Below are 14,166 nucleotides of genomic sequence, written 5' to 3'. Positions count from 1 at the left end.
AGAGGACGTGGAAGCTCCAATCCCCGTCCCCATACCATGCCCTCAATATCTCTTCCATCTGGTGGTTTCTGAGTTATATCCTTCTATCAGAAGCCAGTGATCTAGTTCTGGCTCCACCCTAGCAAAATCAAGCTCGAGGAGGGAGTTGTTGGAACCTCCAGTCTGTAGCTCATTGTCAGAAGCACAGGTGACAGCCTGGACTTGTGACAACTTGGATTTGGTGGGGAGGGGCAGACTTCTAGAACTGAGCCCTTAACCTGTGAGCTTTGATGCCACCTCCAGGTGTTCAGTGTCAGAAATAAATTGTAGGACACCCTGCTGGTGTCCAAACGTTGCTTGGGGGAGGGGGGTGACCCACACAACAGAACTGGTCACAGAATATACTGAGCAGAGCTGGGGATCTGAAGTGGAATTGGCATCAGAATCCTTACAAGTCCTTCACCCATTGTTTTAATCATGTTCGTTTCCTTTTGCATCTTCTCAGGACTGCGCACCTGGTTACCATAGAGGGGAGATCCCGCAGGGTGGTGGCCGAGGACCCCGGCCTCTGCTTGCCCCTTGTGTGCCCTGCCATTGCAGCAACCACAGTGATGTCTGCGACCCCGAAACCGGGAAGTGTCTGGTACGTGTGTTTGTGTGGGTTCTTAGAGGAGGCACCGAGTCTTTGAATCTCTGGCCCAGAGTCCTATCGATTTCTTGGTTTAGAGAGAGTAAACCATACATAAATGTCCTTCCAAAATGCTTATTGGCTAAGAGGGCAGATGTCGTCAGTGCAAAATCTTTTAGAAGTTTTAGTTCCGTGAACCTGTTTGTGGGCATCAACTGGGGAATTGGTTACGTGTACTTGCAGTACTGGTGGTTGTGGTCAAAGTAGATGAGACCTTTGTGTCCTGGAATTGGGTGGGTCCGCTGGAGGTTTTAAAATAAGTTAATGCCACTCCTACAAGTTTATTTCTCTCCTTGCATTTTAAAAAAAATGCTTATTTTTTGGGATCTTGGGTGGCTCAGTCTGTTAAGCCTCCGACTTCGGCTCAGGTCATGATTCTGTGGTTTCTGGGTTCGAGCCTCTCATCGGGCTCTGTGCTGACAGTTCAGGGCCTGGAGCCTGCTTTAGATTCTGTGTCTTCCTCTCCCTCTGCCCCTCCCCCGCTCATGCTCTGTGTCTCTCTCAAAAATAAATTTTAAAAAATGAATAATACTTCTTTTCTTGGATGTCTTAGTATGCATTTGCTTCTCAGACACCTTTTCCTTGTTAAAAAACCAAAATTCAAAATTCAAAAGTTGAGGCTATAACTGACTTTACTGAGGGATTCGTGAATTGGGCAGCAGTCCCATCCATCACGTAGAGGGGGTCTCTGGAGTTGTACAGAATAGAAATTTTTTAGGAGGGAGGGGGGCAAGGAAGTTATTTTCAAAAACAAAAGGGGGCGGCTGGGTGGCTTAGTCGGTTGAGCGTCCGACTTTCTCTTAGGTCATGATCTCGCAGTTCGTGGGTTCGAGCCCCGCGTCGGGCTCTGTGCTGACTGCCAGCTCGGAGCCTTGAGCCTGTTTCAGAGTCTGTGTCTCCCTCTCTCTCTGACCCTCCCCTGCTCACGCTGTCTCTCTCTCTCTCCTAGAAATAAATAAAAAAATATATTTAAAAAAAAAAAAAAAAAAGGATTGTTCCGGGCAAGGTCACTTTCCCTTAGGGGGAGGGGCAGGGGGTCTGATTAGGTGGATTACCTCCCCCTTCCTTTTCCGGGATAGAGGAGGGCCCACGTGACTGGTTACCTCACTGGTGCTGATCAGAAAACTCCTGACTGACTGGTTAAATACATTTCTGGGGGAGGTTGAGTCAGGGTAGGTATTAGGTCCAGTTTGGTGTTTTGGCCTAAGCGGTGCCGTTTGGGACCTGGGGTTCTCCTTCTAACCCCTTAGACCAAGATTGGTCCTGGAAACCTAAGGAGAATTCTCATCACTAGAAAGGAACAAACTGGCCAGATGGAAGTCTTGAGGTCTTGACTGAGGGCAAACTCTTGGGTCTGTGATTTCACTGAAGCTGACAGGGCCTTCTTGATAACCTAGAATAATCTGATATTCTTTCCCTAACTCTGGAAATCTCATTTTTAAAATCCTAATTCTTGGAGAAACATTGGTAACTCGTATAAATTGTGCCAAGACTAACTTACCTCAGGTAAAATAACTCCCTGAAGGGAAGTGAGCAGCCCGCCGAGAAAGACACACCTGAAGCCTGAGCACTCCCAGGTGGGCTTAGGCACAGGAACAGGACAGGGAAATTAGGACCGGGGGAGGTGGGGGGCTCCCAACTGGCATGCACCACTCTAGATCTGCCTTCTTCTGTCTGGAAGCATTTTTCTTATGTGGCATTTAAAGGTCATTTGCACTGGGGACGTGGCTGAACTGTTGCAGGTGAATTTCAATGCCGCAGCACAGCAGGGAGTCCCTCAATTAAAAAGATATCTATTAACCTTTGGCAACTCCATTATAGGTGTGGAATTAAAGAATTATTCCAGTTCTACCAGGTAAAATGGACTTAATGAAGATGCAGATAGCTGCAACACTATTAAAAAAAATTTATTCACTTTAATCAGCTCATGCTCCAGGCAACAGTAAGGTCCTAATCAAGAAAATGAGAAAATCTCATTTAAGGATTTAAGGAGAATTGATTTCAGGCAACTTAAACCGAGATGCAATTAGCTGGGAGGGTCCCTTGGCCAGTCATGGGGACAAAGGTCTCATGGACATTTAAAGAAGTTGGTCAGGTCTGGGGCTCGTGGGTGGCTCAGTCCTTGAAGCTCAAGATCTCGTGGTTCATGAGTTTGAGTCCCGTGCCCGGCTCTGGGCTGACAGCTCAGGGCCTGGAGCCTGTTTTGGATTCTGTATTTCCCTCTCTCCCTGCCCTCTCCCACTCGTGCTCTGTCTCTCTCAAGTAAAATTTTTAAAAATGTTTATTTAAGTTTATCAGTTCTTTCATGCTGCACCTTTCCTTGGTACAGCTAACTATTTTAACAAGATGAGGTACTTTTAGGACATTAAATTATTACCCAGCCTTTCCTGGTGCAAATTCACAGAACAAAGTTCTAAGATCAGCAACTGACCTGTTGATTCGTACCCAAGAAAGAATGCATCCGGCTTACCCCAATCCAGGAAAAGATTGTGGTGAGAGTGTCACCAGCATCAATGAAGACAGATAGCTTTTGGACAGTTCCCTGCTCTGGGAGGAAAAGCTTGCCAGATGTTACCTGGAGCCCATAAGAGCTCAGGGCTGGATTTGTTAAGATTTGCAGAACAGTGGATACACATGCTCCAAGATGACTTAAGTCTGAACTACAATGTTCACACCAAGCACTTACTTAATGGATGTTTTCACACCTCCAGCAATGGGGAGCTCACTCCCACAGCAGCTCATCTCATCTTTGGGCATCCCTGATCATTCCTGGAATTTAATGCCCTGGCCTGTCCACCTATATGTGCACTTTTAATCTTTGGAGCCATTGAGACAAACCACTAATTCAAATTTGGCCATGAAAGATGGCAATATTCTAAGAAATAACTTGTAAAGCATTAAATTCCTCTTTCACATGTCAAAGGCCCTGAGTCTCCTGGTCAAAGATCCTTAGTTTATATGCCTGATGTTTCTATGCAATGGTTGAGTCCATTCACCATCCTGAGGTTAGAGTATCCTGCCCAGAGCCTGGCGCCTTTACTCCAGGTATGGGTGGGGCCTCTCTGTCTGACTCGAGGCGGCCCATGAATGCAGCCCATGGGTTTTGCCAGCCTGGTCACGGCTGCCTCTGCCAGGAAACTAGACACTAAGACTCTTCCACTCTTTCCACGTGTTTAACACCCGAGTCCTCGCTCTTTGAACATGGGGCCTTCTCTTTCCTCTTCCATCTTCATCTTGTGAGGTCTCTTGTGGTTTAGTGTAACCGCGCACTTCTACTTAACAAAATCTCTTTTAAGCACTCCCTATGGATTATCACGTAGGTGGGCGTCAAGACCATTTTGGATCTGATTTTGTCCCTCAGCCTGTAGAGTGTTCCCCCCTCTTCCTGTCACTGGGACTTTGATTGTATCTTAAAAATGACTGGTCAGACAGTTGACCTGGAAAGGGCCAGAGACTGAGGACCACCATGGTATCCATGGAGTTCCATTCCTTGGGTTCACCCTTCCACGAGATACCACTTAAAATGCTTTTATGATTGAAAAACTGACCAGCCTTTTGTGTGCAGGTCTCACGGCACGTAACTCACCCTCCATATCAGTTGACAACAGGTTGTCACTTCCCAGCCACTCTTTGGGGACAGCATGTCTTCATTTCTCTAGGATCTTGAAACCCAGGAAGCTCACAATCTGTTGTGGATTTGGGGAGTTTTTAATGCTGGAGTGGGCGGCAGCAGTGAACACCAGGAAATCTGATCAATCCTTCCTCACCATCTTCTATTTATTCTTCATCAGATTTATATTGTGTATCATTAAAACAAAACAAGAAGCTTAACACATGTTCTTTTTAAGAGAGAGGTTGCAAATTTTACTTCTAAGGAGATCGCGCTATTAGGAGCCATAGGGATCCCAGTAAAATCTACTTTCACCGGGTGAAATAGGAATCTAATTTCAAAACCGAAAATACTGGGATATTTTTAATCAACAGGGTCTTAAAAGTAATGTTTCAGACGCCTAAAAAGGTGTCTTTGTATGTCCTCTCTGGCTGCCAAGAATAAAGTCGGCTTCTGTTTGCCAGTGTTACCTCTCTTGTCTTTTTGTCCCCACGTCCCACACGGAATCCAGTGCCCAGGGCCTGGGTGGCCAGGGAGCCAACTGGGCCAAAGCAGATTTCACCTTGGAAATGGATGTCAACAGTTATTTGTTCTTTTAGATTCAAAAACTTTTTTAAAGGGTGGATCATAAGACGTGTCATCAAAATGACGACATACAGTGTAACTAGAAATGACTTGCTTATTGCAAGGATCTGTTGGTGGCGCTCTAAATAAAGCTCAGCATGTTCTTCCCCGTTTCCTAAATCGTCTGTCTGTTCACTTTTGTTCTTTCAGCCCCTCACGTGAGATCAGTGAACCCCAACTATGTGTAAAACCAATGTGCTTCAAAACTTTTTTCTGAGTTAGTATATCTTTTAGATCCATATTTTAAGGAACTGAAAGCTGGTTGCTTCTGGAAGCCCTGCGTGTGTATACATGTTGTATGTGTGTGTGTTTTCCTTAAGAATGTATTGCTAATTTCTAGGCTGTATTCATTATGATGAATGCAGGCCAGAGTGGGCAGTATTTCCAAGTTTAAAAAAAAAAAAGAAGAGGAGAGCCTGGGTAGCTCAGTAGGTTAAGCGCCTGGCTCTTGATTTCAGCTCAGATCGTGATCTCTATTTGTGGGATCAAGCCCTGCATCAGGTTCTGTGGTGATGTCGTGGAGCCTGCTTGGGATTCTCTCTCTCTCTCTCTCTCTCTCTCTTCCCCCGCCCTTTCTGCCCCCACCCCCCGCACTGGCTATCTCTCTCTATCTCTCTCTCAAAATAAGTAAAAATAAATATTAAAAAAAAGGACAAAAAAATGCTCTTCCTCCAATAATAATAATATAATAATAATAAAAGTACTACTTGACAGACCGTGGCTTGCTTAGGTATTACCAGGTAAAGATGATTTCTAACAATTATCCATTATTTTCTTCTCCTCATGAAACACGGGGATCCAGAACTGCAGCCATGGCACCGCCGGTGACCACTGTGACGTGTGTGCCCCTGGGTACTTCGGGAAGGTGACTGGCTCAGCCAGCGACTGCTCCGTGTGCGCCTGTCCCCGCAGCCCGCCTGCCAGGTGAGCCCGCACAGGTGCACGCGCACACCTGTGCCCTGAAGCTGGGGCTGCTTCCATTCCCGGCTGTGGGTTCCAGGCTCTTGGTGTGGCCTGTGTCGACTAATACCCTGTGTGTTGAGAAAGGCTGATTTTAAGAGAATGTGTTCATTAGTACAGCATTTGAAGAGAATCTTTCCCAAAGCGAAGTATCTGTGTTGGGATTGGAGTATTAGAAGGAACCCATGAAATAAAGTACTTTCAGGTTTTATTTTCTGAAGAAGAATTTTAGCTTCCAGCCTCTATATCCAGCGTACCTGGAGATGAGTTGTTATTAATCTTATGAATATCGATACAAAATATTCCATTCCTGTTTAATGTAAGGGACGGGGGGTTAGGATTTGTTTATGCTGGTGAACCGATGAAATGCAGAAATGCTCTAGTCATGAGATCGAGGCTAGCTTCTGCCTTGAACTCGTGATGCTCACATTAGAATTATCCGAACACCAAAAAGAACCAGAGATTTGATATGGATATTGGAATATCTATGAGACCTCTTTTGTTTACATGAAATTGTAATTCATAAATAACATTTCATCATTGCTTAGAATATTTGACAAGGCATGGAATGTGTACAGATCGAATACCAACTTATGGTAGACTAAAATGAAGTTTTCTTTTCAATCATTGCTTTAGTCTTCTCTTATTGTTTCCAAGTAAGTAATGCTTGGTGGAGTGCCAAGGGAGAAGCTTCCCTTCTGAACTATCAGGCACCCTAAAATTTATAGTTATTACTAGTGAACTTTTTGGGTTAAAATATATATATAGATTTTGACTCCTTAATTCCACTTCTGTAATCAATGCTATAGAAATACTTGCACGTGTGTGCAAAGATAGATATATTTTGACATGGCTTATACTTGTAAGCAATCACAGGGGAAATGAAATATCTACTTACAGGGAACTGATTTTTATATATCGTGGTACACAGCTACAATGAAATCTGGGACTAACACTAAGAATAAGGTATATCTGTAGGTACCTAATTGGCAAAAGGGGCAATTAAACTATGTAACTGAATGTAGAATATGCTAACATGGAAAAAATTCATATCTACCTGTGTGCCCATATACATATAGATAGCTCCTTCCATGTCCACGTTTCACCTTCTAGCTTGCACATTTGCATACTTTTGGATATTTTACTTCTTCAATCTAAAAAGGTTCTAGCCCCCCCCACCCCCCAGGTGCACGGTAGTGAGACGGGTGTGGATATCTCTATGAGCTCTGCATCTGAGAGACCCTCACAGACATGCTTTACTTTGCTTATGTCTTGTTTCCACAAAGTCTGTTCCTTTAGTCTCTAAGGAGGAAAAATAAGTCCAAACTGAAATGGGGCTGACCCAGAACCCTGTCACACTTTCCAGAAACTCCTACCTGTCAAAAATACCGGGCTACCCCAGAGGCTTTTTCCAGCAGGTTGCAGGTACCAAATTTAGCCTGTAGATGGCGCAAGGGGCACGGGTAATTTAAAATGTGGCAGCAGAGGTTGAAGTATCCAAAAGCTGAAATCCCTGAGATCTGAGAGGATTATTAAATTTTGAACGGCTCTGTCATTTTGCTCCTAATGGCCCATCACATGGCTCCCTGTCCTTGGGTTCATTTATTTACAGATGGTGCCCACTCCCCTGTGCAGAACTTCCTCTCTGCTTTTCCTCCTTGCCTCCTTTCTAGTCAGTTCCAGCCACCAGCGCTGGTCAGGTGGCAGCCTCCCGTGCTTGCTCACGGGCTTGTACAGCTCTCTCCAGTCCCCTTTCCATCTAATAAGCCAGGTGATAATGCCCTTCAACCTCAGAACAAGACCCTTTCCACCTGGAAAACGTTCTTGTTTGGTGACTAATTTGTTGAAATGCATGCGATGGTGCAGGTTTGTTGCAATCTGCCTATTTGCCCCTGTGCACGCACGGTTGTCACTGAGCGGACGTGCGAGGAGTATCTTTTGGATACGAGAGATGCATGCGATAGTGTTGGTCACATGTTTGTTTTCCTTCTTTTGACCCCCAGTAGATTTTAAGTCCTAAAAAGGTTGTCTGTCTGGTGTAAGCACTTAACCTTCAGAGCAGTAGGGAGTATCCTCAGAGTGATGAGTAAATCCCATAAGGAAGATTTGAAGATCTGAGAATTCAAAAAACGATTTTTTTTCTTCTAGTTTTAGTCCCACTTGCGTCTTGGAAGGTGATCACGATTTCCGCTGCGACGCCTGCAGTCTGGGCTACGAAGGACAGTACTGTGAAAGGTACCCTGGGGGGTTGGTTACCATGCGTGGAAATTGCTAGGCGCGTCTGCCCCGTTGACGCGTACAGGGCGTATTTACTAATGTGATTTGGGAGACGTTATCGGTGTGGACGTGCGTGACCGATACGGGACCTTATTTTATTCCAAAACAGCATCTACATACAATGTAGAGTGAGGTAAATGGGCTTGCGTTCTCTGTATTTTATTTGGCAGCAATGCTCGCCTTCCTTGAACGAGGGCTGGTGTGATATACGGACTTGCTGGTGTTGATACTACTGTGTATACCTTCCTGCAGGTGCTCCTCAGGCTATCACGGGAACCCTCGAGCGCTGGGTGGCACTTGCCAACGGTGTGACTGCAGCCCCAGTGGCTCTGTCCATGGCAACTGTGACCGCAGGTCCGGGCAGTGTGTCTGCAGGCCAGGCGCCACAGGGCTCCGGTGCGACGAATGCGAACCGAGGCACATTCTGCTGGAAAGCTTTTGTGTTTGTGGGTATTTTTCCTCCTCTAAATGTACAGAGATTTTTCTCTCTCTCAAATTTTTCCCTGTCATGGCATCGGCAGGATAAAGTAGGTGTGTCAGCGAGCTATCTGAGGATATGACAGACAAGGCTCTGAGAGGAAATACGTTTGGAGTTCATTGCCATCCGTCCAAGTCAAAGATGAGCAAATGCACTGTGAAGTTTGGAGCAGCAGAAGGAAACACACACCTGGCCTCAGATCCATGCTGGGCATCAGCTGTTTCTTTCTGTGTGACCCCAGGGAAGTCACTGGTCTGATTTGAGGCTTAAAGGCATCGTCTGAGAATAGGGGCTCAGTACTTCCTGCCTCCCTTCTGTCACACAGGTGGCGGGAGAATGTTCTCTGCCCATGGCTGTCATTACTGCAGAATGGCTCGTGCAGATCCAGAGAAAATGTGCATCAAGTTCAACTTTCTTTCCCTTCTAGCTTGTGATGATGAATGTGTGGGTGTGCTGCTGAATGACTTAGATAAGATTGGGAACACCATCCTTTCCGTGAACCTCACTGGCGTGATCCCTGTCCCGTCTGGAATTTTGTCAGACCTGGAAAATACAACGAAATATCTCCGGGTAGGTACTGGGAATGCGGAGATGGGTAGAAACCTATGTCACTGAGAGATGGGAGAGTCAGTGGGGACAGTATTCTGTCATTCTGTCCGTCTTCCTCATCAGGGCGGGAGTCTCATTCCCGGCGTCTAGGCTTCCTGCAGTGTAATCAGGGACTTATCGTCCACACACTAACCTGTTTCCTTGTGGGACCACTCTAAATTGTTTGATTTGTGGGGCACCCGGGTGGCTCACTCGACTAAGTGTCTGACTTCGTGGCTTAGGTCATGATCTCGCAGTCCATGAGTTCGAGCCCCGCGTCAGACTCTGTGCCGACTGCTCAGAGCCTGGAGCCTGCTTCAGATTCTGTGTCTCCCTTTCTTTCTGCCCTTCCCCCACTCCCACTCTGTCTCTCTCACAAAAACAAACATTTAAAAAGTTTTTTTAAATTAAAAAGATAAATAAAAAATAAATTGGTTGACTTGTCCCATAAATGCCTCCATAAAAATTCCTCCCCACAGTCCGGTCCTTGTGCCTTTTGGGGTAAGACAAGTCCATTTGCACCTCTTTATGACAGATCTGTGGATGTTTGAAAGCAGCTGTCCTAATACCAATACAGGAAGCAAACAGTGTCTTCTTTAATGCTGGAGTATGCTGGCAGTCAACTGTTTTCTGTAAATGTATTATTCTTAGCTAGGTTTGTAGGGCACAAAAGTTTCTCTTCCCCAGAAGGGTATCTAAACATCTCTGGGAGTAAATCATAGTTTTATGTTTAGTCACACAGGATCTGGGTCCAAAAAAGGGATGGAAAGTTAAGAAATTGGCTTAGTGGACAGCATGCTACTGTAGCATTTTTAATTCTAATGGGAAAAAATGCAATTCTTAATTTTGCTTAAAACCTACACATTAGAGCTTGAGATAGTGAATTTACTGTGTCAGGAGGTAATGAAAAGCATAGTCATTCCTGAATGCCTGGTGTAAGATAAAAGCTTAGGCGTGTGTGTGAATATGGCTGCTTCAACCATCTCGTCTTTTCTCTATAGACTTAATGGCCATAAAGAGAGGTTAGGGAACTCTCAGAGATGTGTTTTCACATTATTTTTCCTGAAATGGAAAAAAAAAATGTTTTTGAAAGATGAAAAAGTTCTCCAAAAAAAAGCAAGCAAGCAGCGTTTAAATTTCTTTTCCGCTACTATAGACATAATCAGTAAATATTATTTTCTGTCAGCATAGACCCTAGCAATGTAACAGTATTTTAAATTTGTCAAGCAAGGGAAGTACTTGATGTAAATTTCAACTCTTTTTGAATGACTTGCTCTTATTTAAACCACTTTGTCAGTTTCTTTAAGTCACTTTTTATGTGTATGTAAAGTATGCAGGTGACCTCTTAAACTGTCCATTGTTTCCACAGTTTACCTAACAGCCACCTTGCAAGGCAACTTAACTCCCTTGACCCTAAACAATAACACAGCCCCTTCAGAGGCTTGTTGTAAGGTTTAAATAAGATCAGGCAAGTCACAAAACCAGAGGAGTGTTAGCATGAATCAAGCACTTAATTGTTAGGAATTATAAAGGCTTTTCTTTACATAATACTTTGTATTTCTGCGTAGTGTTTTTTTAAGGTATCAGTAATTATAGTTAAAACTTACACGACTCTGATCCTGAAATCAAGCCAGGCTTACCCAAGAATTGTAGGAATAGAAGCGCCTGGGTGGCTTAGTCGGTTAAGCGTCTTTAGCTCAGATCATGATCTCCCGGTTTTGTGGGTTCGAGCCCTGCATCAGGCTCTGCGCTGACAGCTCAGAGCCTAGAGCCTGCTTCAGATTCTGTATCTCCCTCTCTCTCTGACCCTCCCCTGCTCACACACACACTCCCTCTCTCAGAAATAAATTTTAAAAATTAAAAAAAAAAGAACTGCAGGAATATCAGATTCTACATAACACACTTGACTACGTTCATATCTATATAGGAAATATAATGCAAAAAATGACAGTATGAAACTAGTTATCATCAAAACTTAAGCAAGTGAGACTTATTTTATTGTTTAATGCAGTTTTAAGGAAAGAAGGTTTTCCTTCTGTGAACAGCAAAAAAGAAGTGATTCTTGGGGCACCCGGGTGGCTTAGTTGGTTAAGTGTCCGACACTCGGTTTCGGCTCAGGTCATGATCTCCTGGTTTGTGTTTGAGCCCTGTATCCTGCTCTGCACTGACAGTGCAAAGCCTGCTTGGCATTCTCTCTCTCTCTCTCTCTCTCTCCCCGCTTTTCTCTCTCTCTCTCCATCCCTCTCACATTCACTCTCTCTCAAAATGAATACATAAACTTAAAAAAAGAAAAGTGATTCTTAGTCCAGAACCACTAATTTGTCTACTTTGTCCTTTTAAGGAAGCTTTACTGAAAGAAAAAACACGTAAGGACCGGGCAGAAGATGAGCTCGAAGATGCTGCAAAACAAACAGACCACCTGCTAAGGGAGGTAAGTTCTCCACCCAGAAGACCCGCCTCCCATCCAGCCCTTGAAAGCCATTGCATTGGGCCAGTCTGGAAGGTTCTATTAAATCAGGGCAAGCCCTTCCTCCCAGGAGCTGTGCTCCAGGAACGATGTCATCAAATTGGTTTTAACCCTGCCAGTTTCTGTGTTTGGTGGGAAGAGAGTCTGGACTTAATTCCTCCTGTCACTTTTGCTGAGGGATGACGGCCTGTACCGCACCTTTGGCCTTGTCATTCCCTCCGGGGAACCAAGGGGCTGCCGGGGACAGCGCCACAGGTGTCTGTGCAACTCTCAGGCTGCAGGCCGCGTGCTTCTGACTGGTGCAGTTTGAACGTCAAGTGAACCTGTTTTGATGTCAGCAGGGAATGATTTATTCCATTCGGCCCGTGCCAGATGCATGGTTTTTAGTGACACAAAAAAATCTCCTCATTCGCAGATGGTGAGGAAGGCCTATTGTCAGATTTATAATGTTCGCTTTTGGATTTCGTGTGTGTGTGTGTGTGTGTGTGTGTCCATGTTCATACCCACATAGGCACGTATGTATATAGATATGTGTATGATAGTGCATCTCTGCATGTATGTATACACACACACACACACACACACACAATCGTGCACCCTAAAGTATTAGGCCGGCCTGTTAATTTAGAATTAAGGATGATTTGGGAAGAGCTTAAGGGTTTAAATGTGGCTTCTAAGCACCTCAGTGAGCAAACAGTTGGTAGGAAATGATAAGCCGATTAGAATAATTCTCTCTACCCATTAAAGAAGATTCTCTTTGGATTTTTGACTAGAAAACACTTTTAGAACCAGTCTGAGTTACTTTACACTCCCAAAAAGTACAACCTTTCCTTTTACAAATTGTAACATCCTTAATGAAAGTAACTGCAGGGGGCGCTGGGGCGCTGCTATCGGGCTGCAGGCCTCGCAGCCATCATGGCGTTTTATCCTCACAAGGCCGCATGGGGTAAGCTTCAGTATTACTCCGTGCCATTGGTGAGGCCAGGACATGGTTAGGTACCAGGTCTCCAGCCTGGTGGAATCAGGCCTCACACCCCGTGTGCACCTGACTCCGTGTTCTTAACTCCTCAGCTAAGTTCTCGCGGTCAGTACAAATGAGCGAGATTTTGCTTTCCATACTCTATATACTTGTGTCCTAAAGTGAATATAGAATCTTCACAATAGACATGCTTGGGAGTTTGTGGTTTAATAGCCAATTAGGCTCTTTTAAAAAAAAAATTCCTTCTTTCCTCCCACAGATGGAGTAGTAAATTATTTCGCTAAGCACTTCATTTCCAACCCTGAAATATTAACCTCGCTTTACGTGACACAGGAGATGGCTTTCCTCCATACCCCGGGATATATTTTGTTGCTTAAAGAGACCACTGGAATGCCAAAGCTTGCATGTTATTCAAAGTCAAACTAACCTGAGATCTTTATTTTCTGTCAGCTCACTAGAGTGTTAAGGAGTAGCCAACATGTGACCAGGGTGACGGAAAGACTTCTCCGCAAGACCCAAGACCTCTTGACATTTACTGAGAAGCTGCAGATAAATATCCAAGGTAGTGTGCTTGGGATCCGTGTCCCGCCTGTGCTTCTGTGGCAGGAAGAGCTCCATTCCATTTATTAAACATATGAATAGACGTGTGTGATTCGCACTAAACTTCCTGGAGCCAAAAGCCTAGAATATTCCATACTTGGGGATCCTGAGTCCTGAGGTGAAAGATCATAGACTTTTGTTCAGAGTTTTGTCTTTTAGAAACATGAATGCTTTCTTTTTTTAGTTTTTTCATAATTCCTTATAAGTTCCTAAGTATCAGTGAGTATGGTGCCTCCCCATTTATTATGGATTTGTCAAATGAACGCTTATTAAGTGGAACACAGAGGGCCAGATGGTGAGCCAAACCCCCACAACAGCCCCCAAGAGAACATGAGATGCAGAAGGTTATTACTCACAGGTCCAGGAGGAAGCACCCACCATGCCTCAAGGGGCCACCTAAGTTAAGGTGGGGTACAGGCAGAGAGAGAGAGAGAGACAGGGCCTGGGGTATATTTTCTATTGAGGTTCTTTGGTGGAGTGCTTTGGGGTCCCAGGCAAAGGTTGGTCAGTCCAAACCAAAACAGAAGGGCCTTGGTAAGCACCACAGAGGTCTTATCAAAGAGGCCCCTAAGGAGAAGGCCCTGAGAGGTAGGGGAGGCTTGTTCACCAGGACTGTTGGGGAGGTCAGAACAAGAATTGACATTTGCTTGTTGACCTTGCCGGGGCTGTTATCTGGGGCATGGGCTTGCACGAGGGACTGTTGTCAGTTTAAGGTCACTGCAGGCTGCTTGACCACACAAAACCGATGCCAAGGCAGCAACACCATAGAGCAGGTGAGCTAACCTCTCGACACCAACCCCTCTGCCCCGAATAGGAGCTGATAGGATTTGGGGCTTCAGTGTGTACCCACAATATTAGAATAATTTCGTTCTACTCAACTGAAATGTATCCTCTGATCTGGCTTCAGGAATGCTAT

The 14,166-nt window shown here is 44.9% G+C and overlaps 1 protein-coding gene across 2 annotated transcripts in view; it reads left to right on the top strand.

The window, feature by feature from the left end:
• The window catches only part of LAMA1 (laminin subunit alpha 1), a 167,311-nt gene that overhangs the window by 104,487 nt on the left and 48,658 nt on the right, over positions 1-14,166 (top strand). For both annotated transcript variants that reach the window (XM_039218722.1, XM_039218721.1), the window contains exons 29-35: positions 485-622; positions 5,704-5,825; positions 8,010-8,096; positions 8,391-8,584; positions 9,044-9,186; positions 11,546-11,635; positions 13,101-13,212. In XM_039218722.1, coding sequence (XP_039074653.1) covers positions 485-622; positions 5,704-5,825; positions 8,010-8,096; positions 8,391-8,584; positions 9,044-9,186; positions 11,546-11,635; positions 13,101-13,212 — 886 coding nt within the window. The remainder of the gene's footprint in view (positions 1-484; positions 623-5,703; positions 5,826-8,009; positions 8,097-8,390; positions 8,585-9,043; positions 9,187-11,545; positions 11,636-13,100; positions 13,213-14,166) is intronic.

This window comes from Hyaena hyaena, unplaced genomic scaffold (genome assembly GCF_003009895.1).
Source record: "Hyaena hyaena isolate Hyena2069 unplaced genomic scaffold, ASM300989v1 scaffold_777, whole genome shotgun sequence".
Lineage (NCBI taxonomy): Eukaryota > Metazoa > Chordata > Mammalia > Carnivora > Hyaenidae > Hyaena > Hyaena hyaena.
This window is presented reverse-complemented; position numbering and strand designations above follow the sequence as displayed.